Below are 23,849 nucleotides of genomic sequence, written 5' to 3' on the forward strand. Positions count from 1 at the left end.
CGCCGGTTATCCCTCGCCAGGACCCTCTCACCTGGTAACAGGGGGGCATCTCGAGCAGTCCGATCGTACAACCGTTTGTTCCTTTCTCCCGCTGTCTGTATCTTCTTTGACACTTGCTCATATGCAAAATGTAAACGCTGGTGGTGGCGCCCCACCCACTCCGTCACACTCACTTCTTCCCGGTCCGCGGCCACTCCCAGGACCAGGTCAGTGGGCATCCGGACGTGTCTGCCGAACATCAGGTAAGTGGGGGCATACCCCGTCGTGCTATGAACACTGTTATTGTATGCTTGCAGAAGATTTGGTAAAGCACTCACCCAGTCGCTCTGCTGTCGTTGATCCAACGTCCCCAGTAGTCCCAATAGGGTCTGATTAAACCTCTCACAGCTTCCATTTCCCTGGGGATGATATGATGTCGTATGGGTTTTAGTGCATCCATACAACTGGCATAACTCACGGATTACTTTAGATTCGAAATTGGTCCCTTGGTCGGAGTGCAGAAACTCGGGACATCCAAATGTCTGGAACACATTTCGCCATAGAGCTGTGGCGGTGGTGTTGGCTGTCTGATCAAGCGTCGGGACCGCCCAGGCGTACTTAGTAAACAGGTCTGTGATCACCAGGATGTTCTGATAACGGTCCTGGGGACGGCCCAGCGTCAGGAAATCCATTGCCATTATGTGGAGGGGGGCCTTTGCATGGATGGGTACCATCGGCGCTCGGGCCTCTCGTCTAGATTTAAACAGTGTGCACCGGGGGCAGGCTTGAATTGAGTCATGCACAGACGCCTCCAGCCCAGGCCAGTAAAAGAATCTCCGTAGTAGGGATACGGTCCTCTCCTGTCCCTGGTGTCCCAACTAGTGTTGCTTTCGTCAACGAAAAGTATGACAAAATATAGTCGTCAACGAACCTTTTTCACGTGACGAAAACGAGACGAGACGTAACGAAAATGCTGGTCATGTGACGATGACTATAATAAAATGTATAATGCAATATTGTTGACGAATAAAAACGAGACTAAAAGTGGTTTACAAAATAAAAACTAGGCTAAAATGTCTCTTCATTTTCGTTGACCAAAACGAGACGAGACGAAATGTTATAACGTTATTTCGTCTTTTACCCATCTCAGCATCTCCGCGCCCCCACCACCTGACTGCAGGTGATCACGTGTGTTGTTGGCGCTGCGTAGATCAATCAAAACATGAAAGTACCGCGAGAGTGAGTAGAAAGCATGCGGAGCAGTCTGCTCTCGCGATGCTTTGATATCATACGCCACCATTTGCACGTTAATGGGCATTTCAAACAGTGTACGCGGCAACCTCACGACATGCGGAGAAAAGGGGGCGGCTATAGAGGTGAAGCGGAGTTGGTCCACAAGCCTTGCTCGTGCACCTAAGATCCTCTCCCTTTTACGGACACGACTCTTCATGGCAGTCGCTGTTGAAGATAAACACATTTCCACTAAATGCTGCACAAAACGCTTCCACTACACGAGAAACGCTGTAGCCGCGCGGCGATTCCGACCGGGAAGATGCAGCATTCTGGCTCCAAATGTAAAAGAAAAGTCCAAAATAAATCCCGTGCATCACTTTCAGGTCAGTTCAACAAGCCTGTTAAAATCTATAGCTTTGATTGCTGACACCACCAGTATAACAATGTACAAATTTATATCATGTAACAGTTGTTTAAATGACATTGTGCTGCGTTGCGTTTTGAAACATTGTAAATATATCTATGCTAAAGACATTCGTTGTTTTGTATATGTTTAATAACTACACTTATTTATTATTTAAATAAACAAAACATACTTCGCTGAATACTTGAGTATTAAATCAATCAAACAAACACCTGTACTGTTGAGAACATAATCATACATACCAACTTTGCTTTTCTTAATAGACATCTGATGTTTTCTTAAAGCTGAATTTTAATTTACTTACAAGAAAAACATTTAGTAATTCTCCAAAATCGCTTGGATTTATACTGACATTTAAGATCAGCTTTGTCACATTAGATTAAGCCAAAGTCCATTAGGTACACTGGTGGTAACGTACAGATGCAGAAATATAAACTATAATAATATATAATTACATATGTATGATTGTAGTTTGTGCTGCTGTCAAAATACAATTATAAATGTTAACAATAGCATATTTCTATTCTCACACATACTATAGTTGTGTGTGACCCATTTGACCTTGTGTGTGTGTGTGTGTTTGCTTAGACTACTTTTGTTTTGATTATGTAGACTTTTATGTAGACTCTTACGAACAGTCAAGTCACTCACTCAGAGGATAGTAAAATAAATATCTATTCAAATCAGAGCATCTTCCATGTCTGGAATGGATGTATTCTTGGGTCTATAAGGTAACAATAATATAACTTTTGTTTGAAATGGGTTTGGCTAAAAGAAAATATTGTTTTGTCTATAATACTATTAGGTCATTATACTATATGGGTTAAATAGAATGCATTACTAAAAAGAGACTAAATACAATTTCACTGACTAAAACTAGACTAAAATGTCATCAGTTTTCGTCGACTAAAACTAGACTAAAATAGTAATGGATAAGTCTGACTAAAATAAGACTAAAATGGCAAGAATTTTAGTCGACTAAAACTTGACTAGACTAAAAAGAGTATGACGTGACTAAAACTAATAAAAACTAAAATGACAGCTTGACACAAAGACTAGACTAAAACTAAAATGAAAACAGGCTGCCAAAAACAACACTAGTCCCAACTGGTCATGATAGGCTGTGACTAATGCGTTTACCTGGTCGGCGGGTACCACGATCTGGCTCACTTCCTCACCCGACTTCGGGTCGCGGGTCTTCCTACAAAGCACCCCTTCCTGTAGCTCCAACTTCTCCCACTGCCCCAGTAATCTTCTCCCAGTCTCCGTCTGGGCCAATCTTTCCGCCGACGTGGGCCGTTGGCCCTGCTCCACCCACACCTTCACCTGGCGCACGTCCCGGTCCTGAGCTTGCCTCTCTATCCATCGGCGGGGGTCCCACCCCCAGTTCCCTGGCACGGCCTCCTTCTGGCCTCCTGGTGCTTCCACGACCCCTATCATATAGCCCTCCTCGTGGCTATCCTCCCTTTGATACCCCTGGCGTCTGGGGCTCTTTGCCTCCGGCAATCTTGAAAGGACGTCTGCGTTCGTATGCTCTCGCCCGGGCCGATACTGCAACTTGTAATTGAAGTTGGCCAGCTGAGCCACCCATCGCTGTTCCACAGCCCCCAACTTCGCCGTCTGTAAATGCACTAGAGGGTTATTGTCTGTAATAATAATAATCCTCCCGCGCCCTACCTTGGCGCAGCTCTCCCAGAAGAGTTTTCGATAATTCTGACATCTGCTCCCGGACATCCTTCAGCAGTTCTACTTTTAGAGCCTGTTTCCAATCCGTGCGTTCTGGTGGTGGTGGCACGCTCTCGTTTACAGCCGCACATACTGGGGTCTCACTCACCTCGACCTCGTCGCCCTCCAAGGCTAACGCCTCCTTCCTTAGATCTTCAAATGTGAGGTCTGGGTCTCTGCGAAACTGGACCCTCAAACTCTGTCTCACGGGGCCCTCTTTCATCCCCAGAAGGAATTGGTCGCGCAGCAAAGTCTCTCCATCTCCCAATCCATGATCGCGGCGGGCCTGTAGCCGGGTAAACTGCTCTCGCAGTCTCAGGGCAAAAGCTCTAATGGGTTGTCGGGGGCCTTGTTTACTATTGAAGAATTGGGAACGGAGGACGGCTACGGGGGTGTGATCACCATATTGCTCGGTAAGGAACTGAAATATAGTTTGGGCACTGGCTCGGACAGCTTCCGGGGCGGCCTGTACTTCTCGCCGCGCTTCTCCCTCTAGGGAGTTTAACACGAACTGGAGCCGCTGGGCTACACTAAGGCTTTGCAGGTCGGCTAGATACTCCAACTGGGCCTTCCATTCCGTTAGTCGTACTCCCGACTCTGTCCCTCCATACTTTTGGACCCAGGGGCTGCCCATGAAAACAGGCACCGCACGGGGTTGGGCTGCAGGCCCCGCGTTGTCGGTCATTGGGCTAGTCTGGTTACTCAACTCGAGGTGGAGCCCTGCCGACTACGCCAAAATCTGTCACAAGCCAGGGGCTGGCCGCTAATGGTTAAGCCACGCCCCTTCAACCTTCCACCTCGAGGAGGTCCCCAAAACCAACCCAATGACCAGACAACAACGAGTACAGGTAAGTATAAAAAATAGTTTTTATTTATTTAAATATTTAAAATATATGGGGACTTGGGAAAAGGGGAATTAAAACTAAGGTCAGGGTCTGTCCTCCAGAAGGGGGGGGGGATTTTACGTCGGGGAACGGGCTCCCGCCTCTGGTTCCCTCTGCCCGTGGCGCGCTCCTCTTCCTTCCTGGAGGCAGAATAAAATCACAATGAATATGGGCATGTACTGTTTCCTGTCCGTGTACCTGCGTGTAGTTCGCGGCACTCCGCCGTCTTCCCACGCAGCTCCTTGGTTGTCGACTCACTCTCCTTTCCTGTTCCTCTTTCTCTCCACAGGCTACCGCTGGGACCCGAAGACACAGTGGATCGTTCTCACGAGAGTCTCCTCACCTCTCCACCGACTACAGCTGCTGGGTAAGTATGAATTTTCCTCCTCGACTCGTTACTTTGGTGCTCACACTTGTACTCTCTCTTCTCCCACAGATGACAGCTCGTCGCTGATTACAGCTTCTGGTACGTATGGTTCTCCTTCCCAACGGGTCTCCTTAGAGCTCACGCTGGTTCTCTCTCTCTTCCTCCACAGACAACAGCTGGGACACAAGGGCACAGTGAATCGTTCTCAGTTAGTTCTCTCACCTCTTCGCTGATTACAGCTTCTGGTACGTATGGTTCTCCTTCACAACGGGTCTCCTTGGAGCTCACACTGGTTCTCTCTCTCTTCCTCCACAGACAACAGCTGGGACACAAAGACACAGTGAATCGTTCTCAGTTAGTTCTCTCACCTCTTCGCTGATTACAGCTTCTGGTACGTATGGTTCTCCTTCACAACGGGTCTCCTTGGAGCTCACGCTGGTTCTCTCTCTCTTCCTCCACAGACAACAGCTGGGACACAAAGGCACAGTGAATCGTTCTCAGTTAGTTCTCTCACCTCTTCGCTGATTACAGCTTCTGGTACGTATGGTTCTCCTTCACAACGGGTCTCCTTGGAGCTCACGCTGGTTCTCTCTCTCTTCCTCCACAGACAACAGCTGGGACACAAAGGCACAGTGAATCGTTCTCGGTTAGTTCTCTCACCTCTTCGCTGATTACAGCTTCTGGTACGTATGGTTCTCCTTCACAACGGGTCTCCTTGGAGCTCACACTGGTTCTCTCCCTCTCCCTCCACAGACGACAGCTTTCTTCCCTATTGATGGACAGACTGAACAGGTTATGCTATACTTCTCGGGGTGGCGGACTTACGATAACGGCTAGGCGTACTGCATCGACCGGCAGTGGTTTCCAAGATAGCGCCGGGGACCAAACCCTCTCGGCTGACTCGTTGGTTCCCCAGAGGGGCGGGAGTGTCACGCCGTCACACCGGGTCGAGCGCTGCCCTTTCCTCGACGCCCGTTGGCAATCGAAAACCGGACCGGGGCGCCCCTTTGTAGAGACCTCGGGGCAGCGGATCTCCTTCGCCTCTGACTCTGTGATGATAAACGGCACACGGGTAAAGTAGCAATGAAACTGGTAATACTCACACCGCCTGTCGTACAGATCTTCACCGCCACTCCTAACACAAGTCCGCCAAGCGTCTGGCTACGAAAGTACTTCAGGAACTACTCCGTGGTTTCTAAGGCTGAAACACACTCACAGCATAATCGTACACAGGGTTATTCTAGGATCCGTTTTCCTCTTCAGCGCCCCTAGCGAGTGACTGGAGGCGGGGTACGTCAGACACGACACAGCAATCTCACTGCAATATACACAGCACCACTTCAAAGTGAAATTTCTACATCCAAGACTCACCCACCACGCTCAGTGCACACAATAGACGCCCGTCTTCCTTCGCCTCGCTCTGGGCAAGAATGTGGAGATGGTAACACGGCCTAGCAGTTGTTTTCCGTCACTGTGGCTGTCTCACACAAAGATCCGGTGGCTCACCCACCACGCTGACTCAGGGGCAGGGCCACCCACTCTCGCTGGAAAGCGCTTAAAAGATATCCAGGTCAAGTATATACAAGGTACACTCAATGAATGAATTCGTTTACTCACAACTGTGGTGCTTCGGTTATCTCACGTTTCCTTAGGTTAACTTCTCCTTATGATGATTCCAGCTACACAGATAACGGTTTCTCCAGTCGTCAATACCACCACTACACAGATGGGTACTCACGATAGCACGTTCCTTCTTCTTTCACTTCATTCATACAAGGTCAGTCTCCGTTGACTTTCCAACCCGTAAGGTCTTCAATATCTGCATCAGCCGAAATCCCACGATGCACAAAGAGAGAGAGAGCAAGTCCAACAATCCGACTGGCGTACCCGGTGAGTTTAACTCAGCGCTACAGCACACACCAACACTGGGCCTAACAACAACAACCACAAACTGTGGTTTAAACTGCTCTTAAGTATTTGCCTGGGTGTTGCCTTCGTCCAATCACCCGGCGCTCTTGTTAATAACTCACAGCTGTCCGTAGTTTGGCTGATTACAGCCCTCGCGGTGCTACCGGATGTCCGGTGTTTTCTCTTCCCGGTCCGGGCGGAAACATCCGGGCGGAACCAAACTTTCCCAACTTTTGGTTCCGCCCAAAAGATCGTCACCCCTGTGACATAATCTACTTGTGCAAATCGTTGAACTCATGTCTGTTGTGAACCCACAGTTAGACTGAATGTGTTACTCAGACAGTTCATACAGTTTAACCCTAGCTAATCACTAATCATAATTTACGCTAATGTTTGGTTTAGTGCCTTTTATGTTGTACTTGAAATAAAGGTACAAAAGTTATCACTGGGACGGTACACTTTAAAAAGGTCCTAATATGTACCATTTAGACCTTAAAGGTAGGGTAACACATTTTGAAAAATGCTAACGGTAGCCGCCTAGCAATGAAATCCCGATCCCACCCTCAAGTCAAATCGCCATCCAAAGTCACGCCTCTTTCCAAACACATGAACACGCACAGATCAGACGGTCACGTCTCATGTCTCATTCACCAGTGAGAAAACTTTGCAGTACAAAGTGAATAACACTTCCAAAATAACCAACATAAACAACTGGTTTACATCAGAATTAGTTTAAGCACACGTTCGATTGTGTAGACGTAGTAACTATATCGTTATGCTAATCCGGAAAACGAACACAAATTTCATAAGCAACACAACTTTTCATCAAAGTAGAATATCTGAATCCATCTCAATACAAACATATCGCGTACCTACCTTACCAAAATAAACAGTGCAACGACCCTTTCAGACCCTTTGCCTCCTGTAGCTGTTTGCATCTCGTGGTAAAGCAGTAAAGTTACCGATGTTAATTTGGGTTTTTGCTCTTGCTGATCCAGGCAGTTTTTGCTGTTGTTGTTATAAAAGATGCATTTAGTTTTGTTGCTCCTGTGTAGGTTGTCAATTCAGCAGAAAAGTTTGGTGTTCTCGCTGTTTACAGCCAGAGCGCACGTGAATGCGACGATGACGTATGGTGTCTGCGTGGACTCGCTGCGCGGTGGGAATTCAAATTACGCTTACGTATGAGGGACATAAAAGGAAACGTCCGTTCGGACCGAAATCTATGATTTGTTGAACATTTTTTGGTCCTACGCCTTTCACAGATGACATAAGTTTTTACAAATACATTTAAACAACTTAACACAGTGATTGCTATCAGAATGTGAGGAGACTTTTAAGCAGCATAACTAAAAATGTTTCAGGATCAAATCTGTTACCCTACCTTTAAGTAAAACGTGTACTTTTTATAAAACATGTGGTATTGTTATAAAACATGGGGTATTATTTTATAAAACATGGGATGTACTTTTTATAAAACTAGTGACAACTTTTTACCTTCTTGTACCTTTTTTCCTGAGAATAATATTGCAGGTTTAAAAATTTTAGAACACAAATAAATTGTTCTACACTGCACTGCCTTACTTGCATATTTCATACTTGCATACTGCATATTTCATGGCAGTTTTACCCAAAACAAAATGGAGTTCTTGATTTATTCAATAGCTGATTTTTGCATGCTTTTGATAAGAACTATGGGTTCAAGTTGCAGAGCAAGTCATTTTAAATGCAGCTTGACCATCCAAAATTGAAATGACTTTATTACACTTGCCCACAGGGGCTACAGGGATTGAGGACCGCCTCCAAGAGCACGTTCCAGAAACCATCCAGGCTCTGAGACAGGCTGGCATGCAGGTGTGGGTGCTGACAGGGGACAAACCTGAGACGGCTATCAACATCGCATACTCTTGCAAGCTGCTGGATCATGAAGACCTGGTGGTCACCTTCACCACAATGAAGAAGGTGATAAACCCCTTTTCTGTTTATCTGATACCATGCAGGTTAATACCATCATAACATCTTAACATTTACATTTATGTGTGTTTCCTTAAAGGGGTCATAGTGTGAAAATCATACTTTTTCCATGTTTAAGTGCCATAATTGGGTCCTCAGTGCTTCTATCAACCTAGAAAACATAAAAAAGATCAACCCAGTAACTTTGTTTGGGGAAGCCATTTTCTGCAAGCATGTGAAAAAATAGGTCGTTTAGATTTCGCCTGTTTTTTAAGGTAGGCAGCAAGGCCAATTATAATAATACCGCCCCCTTAATCTGCAATATCCAACCACGGCACTGCCATTTAGTGCAGAGAGAAAAAGATAAAAAAAAATTGACAGCACAATAGAGTTTCAAATACAACAAACCACCATCATTGTGATCAGTGTTTGCATGTCATCAGCTCATTTGCATTTTAAATGACACATCCGGAAAAACAGCACACTTTTGCTCAGGCCATAACATGTGACAATTTTAACATGTTATAATAAATTATCTATGGTGTATTTTGAGCTAAAACTTCACATACGCACTCTGGGGACACCAAAGATTTATTTGACATTTTTTAAAAATCTCATAATATGACCCCTTTAATGCCTTTCCTGGGAATCAAACCCAGGACCTTTTTTGTCTCCTAATGAAATGCTTCAAGAACAGTGAAGATATTTTCAGTGTTAACACACCATCATCCCCTCAAGACTAAACTTCTACATTCAATATATAGACACGTAAATGCATTTGCACCGATTTGTCAGATATGTTGTTTTCCATTCTGCGTCTGCTCGAGTCTGTGTTTAAGAGAGCTGAGAAAACAAGTGCATTCACTATTCTGAATGCCTCATATAGCTTCACTGTAATCCCATTTTCACACTTCTGAGGAGGGCAGGAAAGCGTTCTAGTTTCATTTCAAAATCAAATCCTTTCCAGAGTCTCGCGTATATTGTTTTACACACATTTCATGAAATTGCTCTTGTTAAATTATGCATCTAAAGCCTTGCACTTTCTGACACATGATTATTTATCGTCATCTTTTGTATCATTTTTGTTTCTTAAATAGGAAATAAAACTGTATAGTGGAATGGGCAACAGCTAAAATGTAGTTTCGACATAACCCAGATATTTTCACAAACCACATGTATAGACATTTAAAATAGCAGCGGCACGTGTGGAGATGTGCCAGCTCATGAATATTAATTAGGTCACACTATCATTGGTATGTAACCCATTTATCTCCCCTAATTAATATTCATGAGCCGAAGCAGTTACATTTGATTACTTGTTCATCATTCTCTCAATACATACAGTCCCAAGCCTATTTATTGGTGACTTATCGGACGGGATTAACAGGGCCGTGCTAATTTAACAGCCATCAAGGGTTTAAACTTTAGACCTCCAGTTTTGGAGCCCATGATTTACATTTTTGTGAATATAAAGATGCAGGATTTTAAGTAACATATGACAGCGTTTCTGTATGTTTGGAGACCAACAAATTCACTGTTTCATTGCAGTCCGTGTGTAAAATGAGATTAGAAGACACGCTGGGAGAGGTAAGACGGAGAACTCTATCAGCCGAAATGGATACGCAGTTCAGGGGTCATAACTTCACATTTACTGGGCCGCTGATGGAGCCCAGCATTGGTCTGGTGATAGATGGGTCGACCTTACACATGGCAATGTCAGACGAACTGGTGGACCGGTTTGTGGAGCTTTGCAAACACTGCCGGGCGGTGCTTTGCTGCAGAGTGACGCCGCTGCAGAAGAGCGCTGTGGTTAAACTGATACGGCACAAATTAAGGGTCATGACCCTCGCCATAGGTAATGAAAGCTTTGATATGAGGTGGAGGGGTTTGGGAAATCATTTGTGTTTCGGTAACATCGCTTCTGTGAAGTGATTTCTGGTGGGGAATACAGTATAATATATAATGATTTGTGGACATTCAGGTGATGGTGCCAATGATGTCAACATGATTCAGGCTGCAGACGTTGGCATTGGAGTTTCTGGACAAGAAGGGATGCAGGTCTGTGTTTTGCTCGATAAAATATCTTTATCTAGCACTTGAGTGATCCATCAATACATAAAACCACGTTATTGACCGGATCTGTTGTGGTAACTGCTGTGGTTATGTTCTATAGGCGGTGATGGCCAGTGATTTTGCTATCACTCGCTTCAAACACTTAAAGAGACTGTTGCTCGTTCACGGACACTGGTGCTACTCAAGACTGGCCAATATGGTCATCTATTTCTTCTACAAAAATGTGGTAATTATCACTTTGACAAACAGTTTTCTTATACGAGGGTCCCTCAAGTCAAATATGGACTTTTTGTCTCATGAGTATAAGCGACAAGTCGCAATTTTACTAGAAAATGTACATTTAGTTTGAAAAAGTACATTACAAACTGCCTTTTTTATTTTCTTTAAGGGAATTTAAAATGTATGCAATTGTTTTGTTTCATTATTAGGTTATAGCTTTTATATCTTTAAAGGGGACATATTATGAGACTTATTTAAAGGGACACTCCACTTTTTTGAAAATGCTCATTTTCCAGCTCCCCAAGAGTTAAACATTTGATTCTTACCATTTTGGAATTCGTTCAGCCGATCTCCAGGTCTGGGGTAACACTTTCAGCATAGCTTAGCACAATCCATTGAATCTGATTAGACCATTAGCATTGCGCTAAAAAATAACCAAAGAGTTTCGATATTTAAAACTTGACTATTCTGTAGTTGCATTGTGCACTAAGACCGACGCAAAATTAAAAGTTGTGATTTTCTAGGCTGATATATCTAGGAACTATACTATACTCATTCTGGCGTAATAATCAAGGACATGGTAACGATATTACGCAGTGCCTGAAAATAGTCCCCTGCTATTGAAAGTAACCAAGGGGACTATTTTTGTGCAGTGTGTAATATCACTACGCCTGCTGCAGCCATAGTACACGATGTAACTACAGAAGAGTCAAGTTTTAAATAGGAAAAATATTGAAACTCTTTGGTTATTTTTAGTGTGATGCTAATGGTCTAATCAGATTCAATGGATTATGCTAAGCTATGCTAGAAGTCATACCACCAGACCCGGAGATCAGCTGAAAACTGTAAAAATCTAAAATTTAACTCTATTTTGATAGTCCACTTTAGACATGCTACTAACTAGGGGTGTCCTCGACTAAGGATTTACATATTCGAATCAGAATTGTCGAATCTTTCCATAGTCGACCGATAGTCGAATCATCTATGTTTGTGTGCATGGGTTGGGAAGGGGCCAGGTAACTTTTATTTTCTTTCACAAGCAGCACACATAAACAACTTTCTGATAAAGGGACCAAAACTGTCTTTCAAGTAATAAAAGAAGACAAAACTGACGATGCATTTTATATATATATATATATATATATATATATATATATATATATATATATATATATATATATATATATATATATATATATATATATATATATATATATATATATATATATATATATATATATATTAAGGTAAAATGTAAGGCAACATTTGTTTAATTATTCCTCATAACATTTTAAAGCCACGATCTACAGACCATCACACAAAAATAAATTTTGATAAATAAACCTAAAAAAATAACAAAGGTGTTCCTGCTTTGGAAACTCCGGCTACAATTAAGTGTTTTTATTTAATTTGGAGATTTAGCGCGTCAAAGCAGTCATGACCAAAAAAACCCGACAAATGAGAAATGACAAATAATTTGTGATTGTGACTGTAAATGATAAAAACTAATCTTTATATACAATTCGTTGTATATAACCATATATACAAAACGTTAATTTATAACAAGAAAAACACTGAAATTAATGATTTTATAGACACTACGCGTTATTATTTAGCACAGAAATACCTGCTTGCTTGCTTTGACTTTGATCATCTCTGTATTAACTTTAGATACAGAAAGACCGGATTATTTATTTCAGGAATCTCTTTGCTATCATTTGAAAGTGAACACCGACTGACCATAATATTAAATCACAAGAAAAACATTCGTGTCAGGCAGAAATAGGTTCGGTGCAGATACTAGTTTCCGTTTCATCACCGAAAAAAAAACGGCTTACCTGTAGTTTAACTTTTGACTTTTGAAGATAACCACTCTGTTTTAAATACATTTTAAAAACGTATACTCGTCGAAAAACATCCGTTTTTTAAAGTTTAGTTTGATGAACTCCTAAATATGAGACGCAGAGCACCTAGCCTGTTCGGCTAAATTGCATGCGCAAGCATGGCCAGCACGCAATAGCGCAACATCGATACAACGAAAAGCTATCCAAAATGTACATACTTAAATTAGATCAGAATTTACGTTTATAATAAATACAATTTTGTTAATAAAATAAGGTCAAAAGTAACAAAGTGCAGAACAAATATGCAAAATGCCTCAAGTGCACGGAAACAAAACACAAGCCAAATAGTTAAATCAGATAACCCAAAGTGATTTATAAATAAAATAAAATATAGAAATTATTAAAAGAACGAAAGGCATAATATAATTTGCCAGCTTTTTCTTTTAAATGTAGAAACAAAGAGGCAATGGTTTATTAACATATAAACCTCTTATGCACGTGTATCCCGGTCACAGGGGTTGTTGGATTTATTAAAGCATTTTAAAAATATTTATTGAAAGCTGCTACTTCACATATTATTTGCAGCATTATCATAATATGCAGTATATTAATATATTGTGAGAAATATGTTATATGTGAGATCAGATAATGTGTGCACCCACGGCCAAAATTGAATGATCCTCATTTCGTAACACATCTGCGACGATTCGACTGTGAGATTGGTAGTCGAATCAGGCTTATCCTATCGATGCATCGAATCTTCGACTATTCGGGGTCACCCCTACTACTAACTATAAATAACTTTGCAACTACATGTCAACTAACTTTCAATAATTTGCAACTATACGTCAACTAACTGTCATTAGTGTATTAGTAGACTGTAAGGGTTGGGGTTAGGGAAGAGGTTTGGGTTAGTGGAATAAGTTGACATGCACCTGCAAAGATACTTATAGACAGTTGAATGTCTGTTGAGATATCATCCCAATAAAGTGTTAGTAGATATTAAGCAAACAGATTACTTATTCTCTAAAGATTGGTAGTTGATAAGTAGTTGCAAAGTTACTTATAATTAGTAAAATGTCTAAAGTGGACTATCGAAATAAAGTGTTACCAAATGGAGTGTCCCTTATGATGTAAAATAATTCTTTGGTGTCAGAATTCAGAGTGCATATGTGACGTTTTAGCTCAAAATACATCACAGATAATTTATTAAAACAATGTTAAAAGTGCCACTTTGTAGGTGTAAGCAAAAATGTGCCGTTTTCGGGCTTTCATTTAAATGCAAATGAGCTGATGAAATGCAAACAGTGATTGCCATTAACTCTTTCACCGCCATTGACGAGATATCTCGTCAATTAAGAGAAAACGCTTCCCCGCCAATGACGAGATTTTCCGTCTTTCTGCAAACTGCTATTATCCAAAGCAGAGGGTCTGTTCTTTCATTTGGTATATTGTATGTTCATATATTTAAAGAAGAACATTTTCTGGAAGGCATTAAACTTTGGTGAAAATCATGAAAAACGCTGGCGCTGGCTGGCAACTTTTTAAAAAAAAACGCTGGCGGCGAAAGAGTTAATGGTGGTTTGTTAAAATTGAAATGCAGTTGTGCTGTGAATTATTTCTCTCTCTCTCTCTCTCTCTCTCTCTCTCTCTCTCTCTCTCTCTCTCTCTCTCTCTCTCTCTCTCTCTCTCTCTGCCTTAAATGGCGGTGCCATGGTTGGAATGTGCAGAATAAGGGGCAGTATTATTGTAATAAGATCCGCTTCCCTTTAAATACGGCAAATATTGTATCCAGTCTTACATTCTGTTTGATCTTACACAGGCGTATGTGAACCTTCTGTTCTGGTATCAGTTCTTCTGTGGGTTCTCAGCCACGGCTATGATTGACTACTGGCTAATGATATTCTTCAACCTCATCTTCACCTCTGCCCCTCCCATTATGTTTGGAATTATGGACAAAGAGGTGTCAGACTCCACCCTAATGAGTCTACCTGAGCTATACAGGAGAGGACAGCACACAGAGGTTAGATGTCCCTTATAAAAATCTACTATTACACAATGTACTCAATCTGTAGGAATTGTGGTATTGTGTCAACCCTATTTTAGATTCTATTTGATAAATTAGGAAGACTATTTAAATTCATTTTTCTGCAATAATTTACTTGTTTATTATCACAAACATAACAGTTTGCTTTATAGACAGTTTCAGCAGCCGTGATCAATAAATACAGACCAGAGGTTCATTTTGGTTCAGGTGCAAAACCATGGATATGTATAATAAAGGCTAGATGTCTTACAGCAGAGTCTCTAACGTCATCACCTGGCGGCCATCTTACCTCAGACAGCTCGCTCACTCGTAGCATTGTGTTTAATGGCGCATGTACTTTTAAAAGACCATAACTTGCTCAATTTTCTATCGATTATCAAACGGTTTGGTTTCTTACAAACATTATAATTCTGGATGCTTTAACATGTTACAAGAAAATTATTCATAAGTAAGCAGTGTCATAGGTACATCTCTGACGTTTATAACAAACCAAACCTTTTGCAAATCCGAAGAATATTGAGCAAGTTATGGTCATTTAAAAGTACATGCTCCATTAAACACAATGCTACGAGTGAGCGAGCTGTCTGAGGTAAGATGGCCGCCAGGTGCGAACGTCAACCCCCATTGGCCATCAGTGTGGGCAGGACATCTAGCCTTTATTATACATATCTATGTGCAAAACTGCGTCAATGCGCTGAGCGTCTGATGAAACCATCTATAGTGACCCTAGTATTGATAAACCATCCATACAAATTATATATGCATGTTCTTACCACTGTTAAAGAATGGTTTCTGTGCTAATAGTATGGAACGTTGTTTAAAACCATGAGTTTTGCATTTGTGACCTTGATAAGTGCATTGATTCATCTTTGTATTTACACTATCTTTGGTTATTTGTTTAATAGTCAATGCATTTTGTTTTAATACATTAAAATGTTTGATTACAGGGATACAAGCGTTCAACGTTTTGGATTGCTATTCTTGATGCCTTTTATCAGAGTCTAGTTTGCTTCTTCATTCCTTACTGGGTAAGAAGACAGTTACATCTGCCTCATTTTGTTTCATGTGTCATCTTTATGTAAGATATTGGAGGAATGTGTTACTGTATCTGATCACGGCTTGTTCTTTCTCAAGACGTACAACGGTTTAGACATTGGCATATTCTCATTTGGTACTCCTATGAACACGATTTCTCTGTTCACCATCATCCTGCATCTGGCGATTGAGATAAAGAGCTGGGTAAGTTTCCTCTGTACTGGCAAAAATGAAGAACACTACATAAATCTATTGAAATTCATTATTCAGAACGTTGACTTTATAGTAGTTCGACTTTTGTCTCTACTATCACATGCACAACACTGACATTAGTCAACCCAGCTAGTTATTTTAAGTGATGAGCTGTTTTCTACATAAAATTATCTTATGTAAAGAACATTCTTTTTTGAAAATATAACCTTGATATCTTTAATAAGTTTTATATTTTGTAATATTTGCATATGAGGGCGGTTATCTTCAATAAGTCATTTTTGTAGCTTAGTTTTAGACCTGACGTCAGATGTTGTATGATCATTTCTGGACTAGAAGTTTTCAGTTGTAATATGTTACAGAATAATAAATCTACCTATTTCAGTTTTATAGTGTATTTGTTTGCTTGTTTGGCTTACAGACAGTGGTACACTGGGTGATCATGATAGGCAGTGTGCTTGTGTACTTCATGGTGACTCTGGCCTACAGTGCCATCTGCATCAGCTGCAACCCTCCATCTGACCCCTACTGGATCATGCACGTTCAAATGGCCGATCCAATGTTCTACCTCGTCTGCATTTTAACCACTGTTGTTGCTTTGCTGCCACGGTATTTCAATTTAGTGAACTCAAACACAATATCATTTATTTCTTTTCGTGATACAGTTCCTACTACATTACTATTCAAATAGCTTTATAAGATAAAAGCCCAAAACAAGCATGATTTTATTATAATAAAAATGCAAGCATGTTTTGTGCTAGAATGATTATCACTTATTGTTTTACTATAAATAATATTGTTAATAATATGTGTATAATAATATTTTGGTTCCCAAAATGTTCCCCTAACGTTAGTTTTTGGTTTCCAAAACATTATTTTCCAAGGTTTGTTTTTGTTAAGCTAGGAAAATAGGATGTTATTTTAAGGTTAGTTTAACGTTCCCCTAACGTTAGGGTAAGGTTGAGAAGGTTAAGAATATTAAACTAACCAAAAAATTACATTCCTAAGAACATTGCCAGGAAGAAAACATTCCTTGCAAACCAAATACAAACCTTGAAAAAAATAACGTTCTTGAAACCAAAAAATAACGTTATGAGAACGTTATTTTATGGTTCCAAAAATAACAAAAATCATTTAAGAACGTTATATATAAGTTTTTTTTAATAACCACCCTACAACGTTACAGCAACATTATTTTATGTTTCCAAAAATATAACCAAAAAATAACCATTAGAGAACTTTATGTATAAGTTATTTTTAGGTTATTTAAAAATATCCACCCTTCAACGTTATGGGAATGTTATTTTATGGTTCCAAGAATAAAACTAAAAAAATAACCATTAGAGAACGTTATGTATAAGTTATTTTTAGGTTATTTAAAAATGTCAACCCTGAGACGTTATGGGAACGTTGTTTTATGGTTCCAACAATAACTAAAACTAACCATTAGAGAAGGTTATGTATAAGTTATTTTTAGGATATTTAAAAATAACCACACTGCAACGTTATGGTAAAGTTATTCTATGGTTCCAAAAATATATCTAAAAAGTAACCATTAGAGAACGTTATGTATAAGTTATTTTTAGGTTATTTAAAAATAACCACCCTGCAACGTTATGGGAACGTTGTTTTATGGTTCCAACAATAACTAAAACTAACCATTAGAGAACGTTATGTATAAGTTATTTTTAGGTTATTTAAAAATAACCACCCTGCAACGTTATGGGAACGTTATTTTATGGTTCCAAAAATATAACCCAAAAAATAACCATTAGAGAACGTTATGTATAAGTTATTTTTAGGTTATTTAAAAAGATCAACCCTGCAACGTAATGGGAACGTTTTTTTATGGTTCCAAATATATAACCAACCAGGGGCGAAAATCTCATCTAAATGTTGGGGGGGACAATAAACATAAAATTTTTCAAGAACAATTTTTGAAGGGGACACCAATAATACAGGCAAAATTGTACTTGCAAGGAAATGGGTACAGATAGAAAACGTTTCTCTTTCTCTATGAACGGACGCAAATTTAATTTTAATACATATGAATGCAGAGGTGAAAAGAGTAATACAATTTTCTACTTAAGTAATAGTAAAGTTACTTTAATAATATTTTACTTAAGTAAAAGTAAAGTTACTGGTCTAAAAATCTACTCAAGTAAAAAGTCATTTTAATTTTAAGAGTTACTTTTTTACAGCGGGGAGAGGTTTCTAGTATAGTTCACAAAGGAAGGATATATACATCTCAAACTATGTTTTTAATTGTAAACATCTCTACAATTAAAGTGCAATAACAAATGTTAATAAAATAAAAAGCTTTTTATAACTAAGAAACATTTATGGAATTATTTAATGATTTTTACAGGTGAGTTATGCACTTTTGAAGCAAAAATAATATGAGGTCAGCAGCTAGTAAATACAATCATTATATGAAGGTTGTAATTGATGTATTGCTGGTAACATACATTGTTATTAAACTATATACATAAATGAACATATAATGAGATGAGTGCCATGGCTATACACTATACATCCTTTACACGTTTATTAGCTCCCAGACCTGTGTACCTGATGTCTTTCAATCTATCTCTCTCGCGCTCTCTCTCTCTCTGCAATGTCTAATGATCTGCGCATTCTCGAGGACGTTCTCAAGTTGTTTGACTTGACGCGAAGCTGCTAGACCTCGGAAGATAATGCGCATGTATTAAAAATGCATCGTGCAAATTAGCGGTTAAACACGGTCGGCAATTCTCAAACTCCGTACTCAAGAGCATGAACCCTACCTGAATGAAACAATCGCTTTGCGTCAATGGCCAGGGGTTTCTTTCGTAAGAATTGAATTGAGGGTCTGCATTAGCCTGCGCCTGTCTCGTCCCTCTCCATGGTTCTTTTTGCGCGTTCCCCCGCCCATCAATCAATCATCCGACCGTGGCGCGTCTTTATCACCTTACTTTTTTATTTATTTTTACTCAGTAACGGATATGATTTAACATGTAGCGAAGTAACCAACAATACTTTAAACATACTTAAGTAAAAGTAAAGTACAGATTTTAAAAACTACTCAAAGTAAAAGTACACAAAAAACTCAGTTACAGCAAGGTGAGTAAATGTAATTTGTTACTTTCAGCTCTGCCTCACCTCTGCATGAATGCATAAAAATGTTTTCTTGATCGTTTATCTGCTTCTGTTCTCAGAAAACGAAATATGTTCATGTTTATATGTCAAAATAGTCCAGTTTTAAAACATATGAGGATAAACTGATAAGTGATGGGAAACGTTGTATTGTATATAGCTTATTAACGCGTCGGCTCCGTACACTTCTCTACCACCGGAATGTGTGGTGGTGAGGTAAAAGGGGCGTGGGCAGTGGACCAAACCACTGTGAGGCAAGGGAGGGGGAATCCAAATATACTAGTCAACATTTGAAGTGGATCAAAAAAGTTTATCAAAGTTGTCCTAAGACAAGAATGGGTATTAGGGATTGATTTTATGTAAACTTTTTTGAATGGTTTTGATCCACTTCGAATGTTGACTAGTGTATTTAAAACGTTTTTTTGTTGTTGCTCCGTTTGCATTTGTATTGTTTCACTTCTTACACAACTAGTTTAAGTATTATAAATCATTAAATTATTTTCAATACACATATTCTAATGATAATTTAGGGGGGACAACCCTCAGATAGGGGGGGTCCTGTCCCCCCCGACCCCCCCGGGATTTCCGCCCATGTAACCAACAACTAATCATTAGAGAACATTATGTGTCATGGGCTTGCCAGAGCTTTTGTACTAAACTCAGGTCTGAGTGGATCTGGCAAGACCATGACAGTACTATGTTCTGTGTGGGAGCATGTGGAGGCATATAGTGTGTGGCTTCCACATGTTCCCAGTGTTTTGTGGCTGTCATGGTCTTGCCTGACCCTGGTTATTATCCAGGCGGGATGTTAGAGGGCAAGACTATGGCAGCATTGTGTTTATGTGGGAACACGTGTGTTTTCACATCATGTATGTGTGACACGTGTTCCCAGTGTCTTGTCACTTTTACCCTACTCCCTTATGTACTCGGGTCTTACGTGATTAATTATGTTCACCTGTTCCCCATTGATGTGCTGTCTATATTATGCCCTCGTGTTCTCTGTGTGGTGTGCGTGCGTTGTTGTATGTTCAGAGTTTCATGGTCTCCGTGTGCTCTGTTTCTAGTTCCTGTTTTATTCCAGTTTATGCTACGTGTCTTACCAGTGTTTAGTTTATATTCTGTTTTCCCCCCCTCGTGGGTATTTATGTTCTGTATTAATAAAATCATAGTTTATTTTTGTAGTTCGTGTCTGCGTTTGGGTTCATCTTTAGTTTCCTTATTCGGTGTCTAATCCGATCGTGACAATTATGTATAAGTTATTTTTAGGTTATTTAAAAATAACCACACTGCAACGTTATGGTAAAGTTATTTTATGGTTCCAAAAATATATCTAAAAAGTTACCATTAGAGAACGTTATTTATAAGTAAAAAAAACACTAAAAAGAACGTTCCCAGAACATTACTATTTGTTTTCCAAAAAAAAAAAAACTAACATTAGGGAAACATTCTGTGTTTGCTGGGTCGTTACTATAGTAAAACCATAGTTGATATTCGTTTTTGAGCTATCATGTCCTATCATTATTTTATTATAGTAAAGGTACAATGTTTTGTGCTAGATTGATTTTGTATTATAGGTTTACTACAAATACTTTATAAACAGGTTAATATAGTAAAATCATAGTTGATTTTCATTACATTTAATTTTTGGTCTTTTCCAGGTACACCTATCATGTCCTAAGGGGAACGCTGGCTCCCTCCTCTCACCTCAGCGCGCGGCAGCTCGAGCGCCTTTCCCCCTCCCACCGCGCGCAGAAGATCAGAGAGTGGCGTGGCCTGCGAGACACGTGCGCCTCTCCTTCACACGCATCCTCTCCGTGCGCTAGCGCGTGAACTACACACCAGCACGCCACACACACTACTGTTAAATAAGAGAGCGAAAACATGGAAAAACTTGAATGTTTCATTATAGAAACCTGCTAAAGGGCACAAGTAAAACTGATATGTATGTTTTGCACACATCGATGCACCAACGAAAAGTGTCGGGGCGGCACGAGCTCGTGTTGGTTTAGCCCAGGAATAATTTAAATGCATTGAAGCTGTGCATTTCAATTTTGAATCCTAACAAAGCATCTGCATAAACATCACACGTTGCCTATGCTGTGTTTCAATTCACACTAATACACCTGAATATTTTTTCTCAGCATGACAGCATCTGAATCTTTAATTTAAAGTGTTTGAAACCTACTTACTGTTGTTATGCAGACATTTGTATGCTCTCATCTAATAATTGAGGTTTGCAGATGTTACGTAATTTCTCCGTTTGTATTCAGAGCGCGTGCGTGGTGACAGAAACACGCGCATCACTGTGCTAATAAGGAGGCTGGATCTTCTTGTCATTTTTATTCGTTATACACGTCATGGCTGTTGTATTTGAACAAACGCATGCTTGCGTCTGTCTGTCTGTCTGTCTGTCTGTCTGTCTGTCTGTCTGTCTGTCTGTCTGTCTGTCTGTCTGTCTGTCTGTCTGTCTGTGTCTGTGTGTAACATGCACACAAACACAGATGACAAGCTCGTGCGTCTGTATTTGAATATTTAATTGCGTCGCTGACGTGTGTGTGTGACGCTCTTCGCTCGTGATGGGGTCAGTGATGATCTCACAGACAGAGAGATCGAGTTTGTCTCTTTTCTGCATCCTCGTAGCATGTGTGTAACATACTGCAGCCAAAGCTCAGTATATGTATTTAAAATAAAGGGTGTTGCAGAGGCAGAAGTCATGTTTATGTAATGATGTCAGGGCTGTTTCTGACGGATACATTCTGCTATCTAGTGGTGATATGATGAACTGCAAACATGATCATCCATTTAGGGAAAGAAACAATACAAGATGGTTGAAGTCTGAATATCAGAAGAGCAGATCTTTTCTTTAAGATCACATTTCCCCATTCCCTTAATTAAAATAAATTCCCTTAATTATCTGTTCATATGTTTTAAATGTGCAAATCAGAGATAATTACTGTATGCCAGATGTAAATGTTATATCAAATATATAGGCTGAAAAATGTAATTTGTTTTTATTGTGATCAACCACCAAACATTTATTCTGTTAAAATGTTGTTTATTCAATTTAAGATTTACTATATGAATTAGGTTTACAGGAACAAAATGTCATATGAACTATTAAAAAAACCTGCAAGATCTTTGACTGACTGTGGAGTTATTCATTATATTTTATTAGTTTATTATGAACTATTATGAAAAGTCAAAATGATTAAAACCAACCAGTCGACTCATCGTTGTTGACTACCTCTTCTTAAAACAGTAAGGTCAGCATAGATATTTTAAAAGAAACACAAATTACCACTAAAAATGAGAGACTGAAATAAATACAAACACCACTGGGCAGTTTTTCCGGACATGTTTAGATTAATCCAGGACTAGGCCTTATTTATTTTAGGGCATTTAAGTAGTTTTTACAAACATACCTTACAAAAAAAAAACATAACTAGTGTGAATCTTGAAACAAAACAACAGTAGAATCAACAGTATTAAATGTACAATTATAAGCAGTGTACATTTAACACTGGTTATTTTGCTGGCCTACTGATATATGTTAAAGGAAAACACCACCGCTTTTTAATATTTAACTATATTCTTACCTCAACTTAGACGAATATATACATAACTATATTTTTTCAATGCATGCACTTAATCTTTGTACAGCATGTCGTGAATGTTTTAGCATTTAGCCTAGCCCCATTCATTCCTTAGGATCCAAACAGGGATGAATTTAAAAGCCTTCTAGGTTTCCCTATTTAAAGACTAATACATGAGTAGTTATGGTGGTACCAAATAACACGTTTAAGCGGATAGAAAATGAGAACTATATTGTTTGGCAGAAGAACACTTACTGTGGGGGCACTTCAACCTCGGGCGCAGTAATATTGACAGAGGTTTGAGCGAGAGGGGGTGTAGTCAGGGGTGATGTTACTGCGCGCTAAAGTCGAAGTGCTACAAACTTCAACAGTCTTTAAATAGGGAAAACATGAAAGTATTTGGTGGCTTCTAAATTCATACTTGTTTGGATCCTAAAAATGAATGGGGCTAGGCTAAATGCTAACACATTCACGACGCGCTGTACTGTACATCGACATGAATATCGACTGCTTTAAAACTATCAGCTGATAGTGCTAACTTTAAATTAGCTTTTCACTGATACTGATTATTGGCCGATATATCAGTGCAGTTGTAATTTATATATCCATATATAATATATATGGATTAGGATAATGTTCCGGATAATATAACTTCTGAATAGATTTTCTGTTACAAGGACAACATAAAAGTTTTAACTGTTAAAAGGCATATTCAATGTAAGAATTACATTAATACATTTATTAAAAATAACTGAAGTTAAACTTTATAAATTAGCTATCATATTTTGTTGAAATTGTTATTGTTTAGGATTTTTTTTTATTAAATGGCTTATAAAATCTATAAAGTAAAAAATTGTAAAAAAAAAAATAAAATAAAGGTTCCTTGCTGCCACTGGTGCGGTACTCTTTAAAAAAAATACATCTTTATGCCTAAAGAGATAATAGTAGTTTTTTTTTTAATCAGAGATAAATATTTAATATGTATATCAAATGTATACCTAAACGGTGTATATTATGACCATTTTAAAGGGTACTGCCACAATGGCAGCTTTGAACCATTTTTTTCTGACAGTGTACATGCAAGTCCCACAGTGTCAATATCAAGTATAAATAAGCTTTACAAAAACAACCACTTTCTTTTGCACATTTGTGTGTAGAACTGTAAACACATTGCATTAAAATCCATCTCATCTCAGATCCGATCACAAATCATGTTTGTACTA

At 39.5% G+C, this 23,849-nt stretch overlaps 1 protein-coding gene across 2 annotated transcripts in view; it reads left to right on the top strand.

Moving 5' to 3' along the window:
• The window catches only part of atp10b (ATPase phospholipid transporting 10B), a 50,109-nt gene extending 27,960 nt beyond the window's left edge, over positions 1-22,149 (top strand). The window contains exons 13-21 of one of the 2 annotated variants that reach the window (XM_065266526.2): positions 8,295-8,479; positions 10,019-10,325; positions 10,452-10,528; positions 10,644-10,769; positions 14,429-14,629; positions 15,601-15,681; positions 15,788-15,892; positions 16,320-16,507; positions 20,692-22,149. In XM_065266526.2, coding sequence (XP_065122598.1) covers positions 8,295-8,479; positions 10,019-10,325; positions 10,452-10,528; positions 10,644-10,769; positions 14,429-14,629; positions 15,601-15,681; positions 15,788-15,892; positions 16,320-16,507; positions 20,692-20,863 — 1,442 coding nt within the window. In that variant the 3' untranslated portion in view covers positions 20,864-22,149. The remainder of the gene's footprint in view (positions 1-8,294; positions 8,480-10,018; positions 10,326-10,451; positions 10,529-10,643; positions 10,770-14,428; positions 14,630-15,600; positions 15,682-15,787; positions 15,893-16,319; positions 16,508-20,691) is intronic. The other variant, XM_073812111.1, reaches the window with a different exon arrangement.
• The last annotated feature ends 1,700 nt before the right edge of the window (positions 22,150-23,849 follow it).

The sequence above is a fragment of the Paramisgurnus dabryanus genome, chromosome 16, assembly GCF_030506205.2.
Source record: "Paramisgurnus dabryanus chromosome 16, PD_genome_1.1, whole genome shotgun sequence".
Lineage (NCBI taxonomy): Eukaryota > Metazoa > Chordata > Actinopteri > Cypriniformes > Cobitidae > Paramisgurnus > Paramisgurnus dabryanus.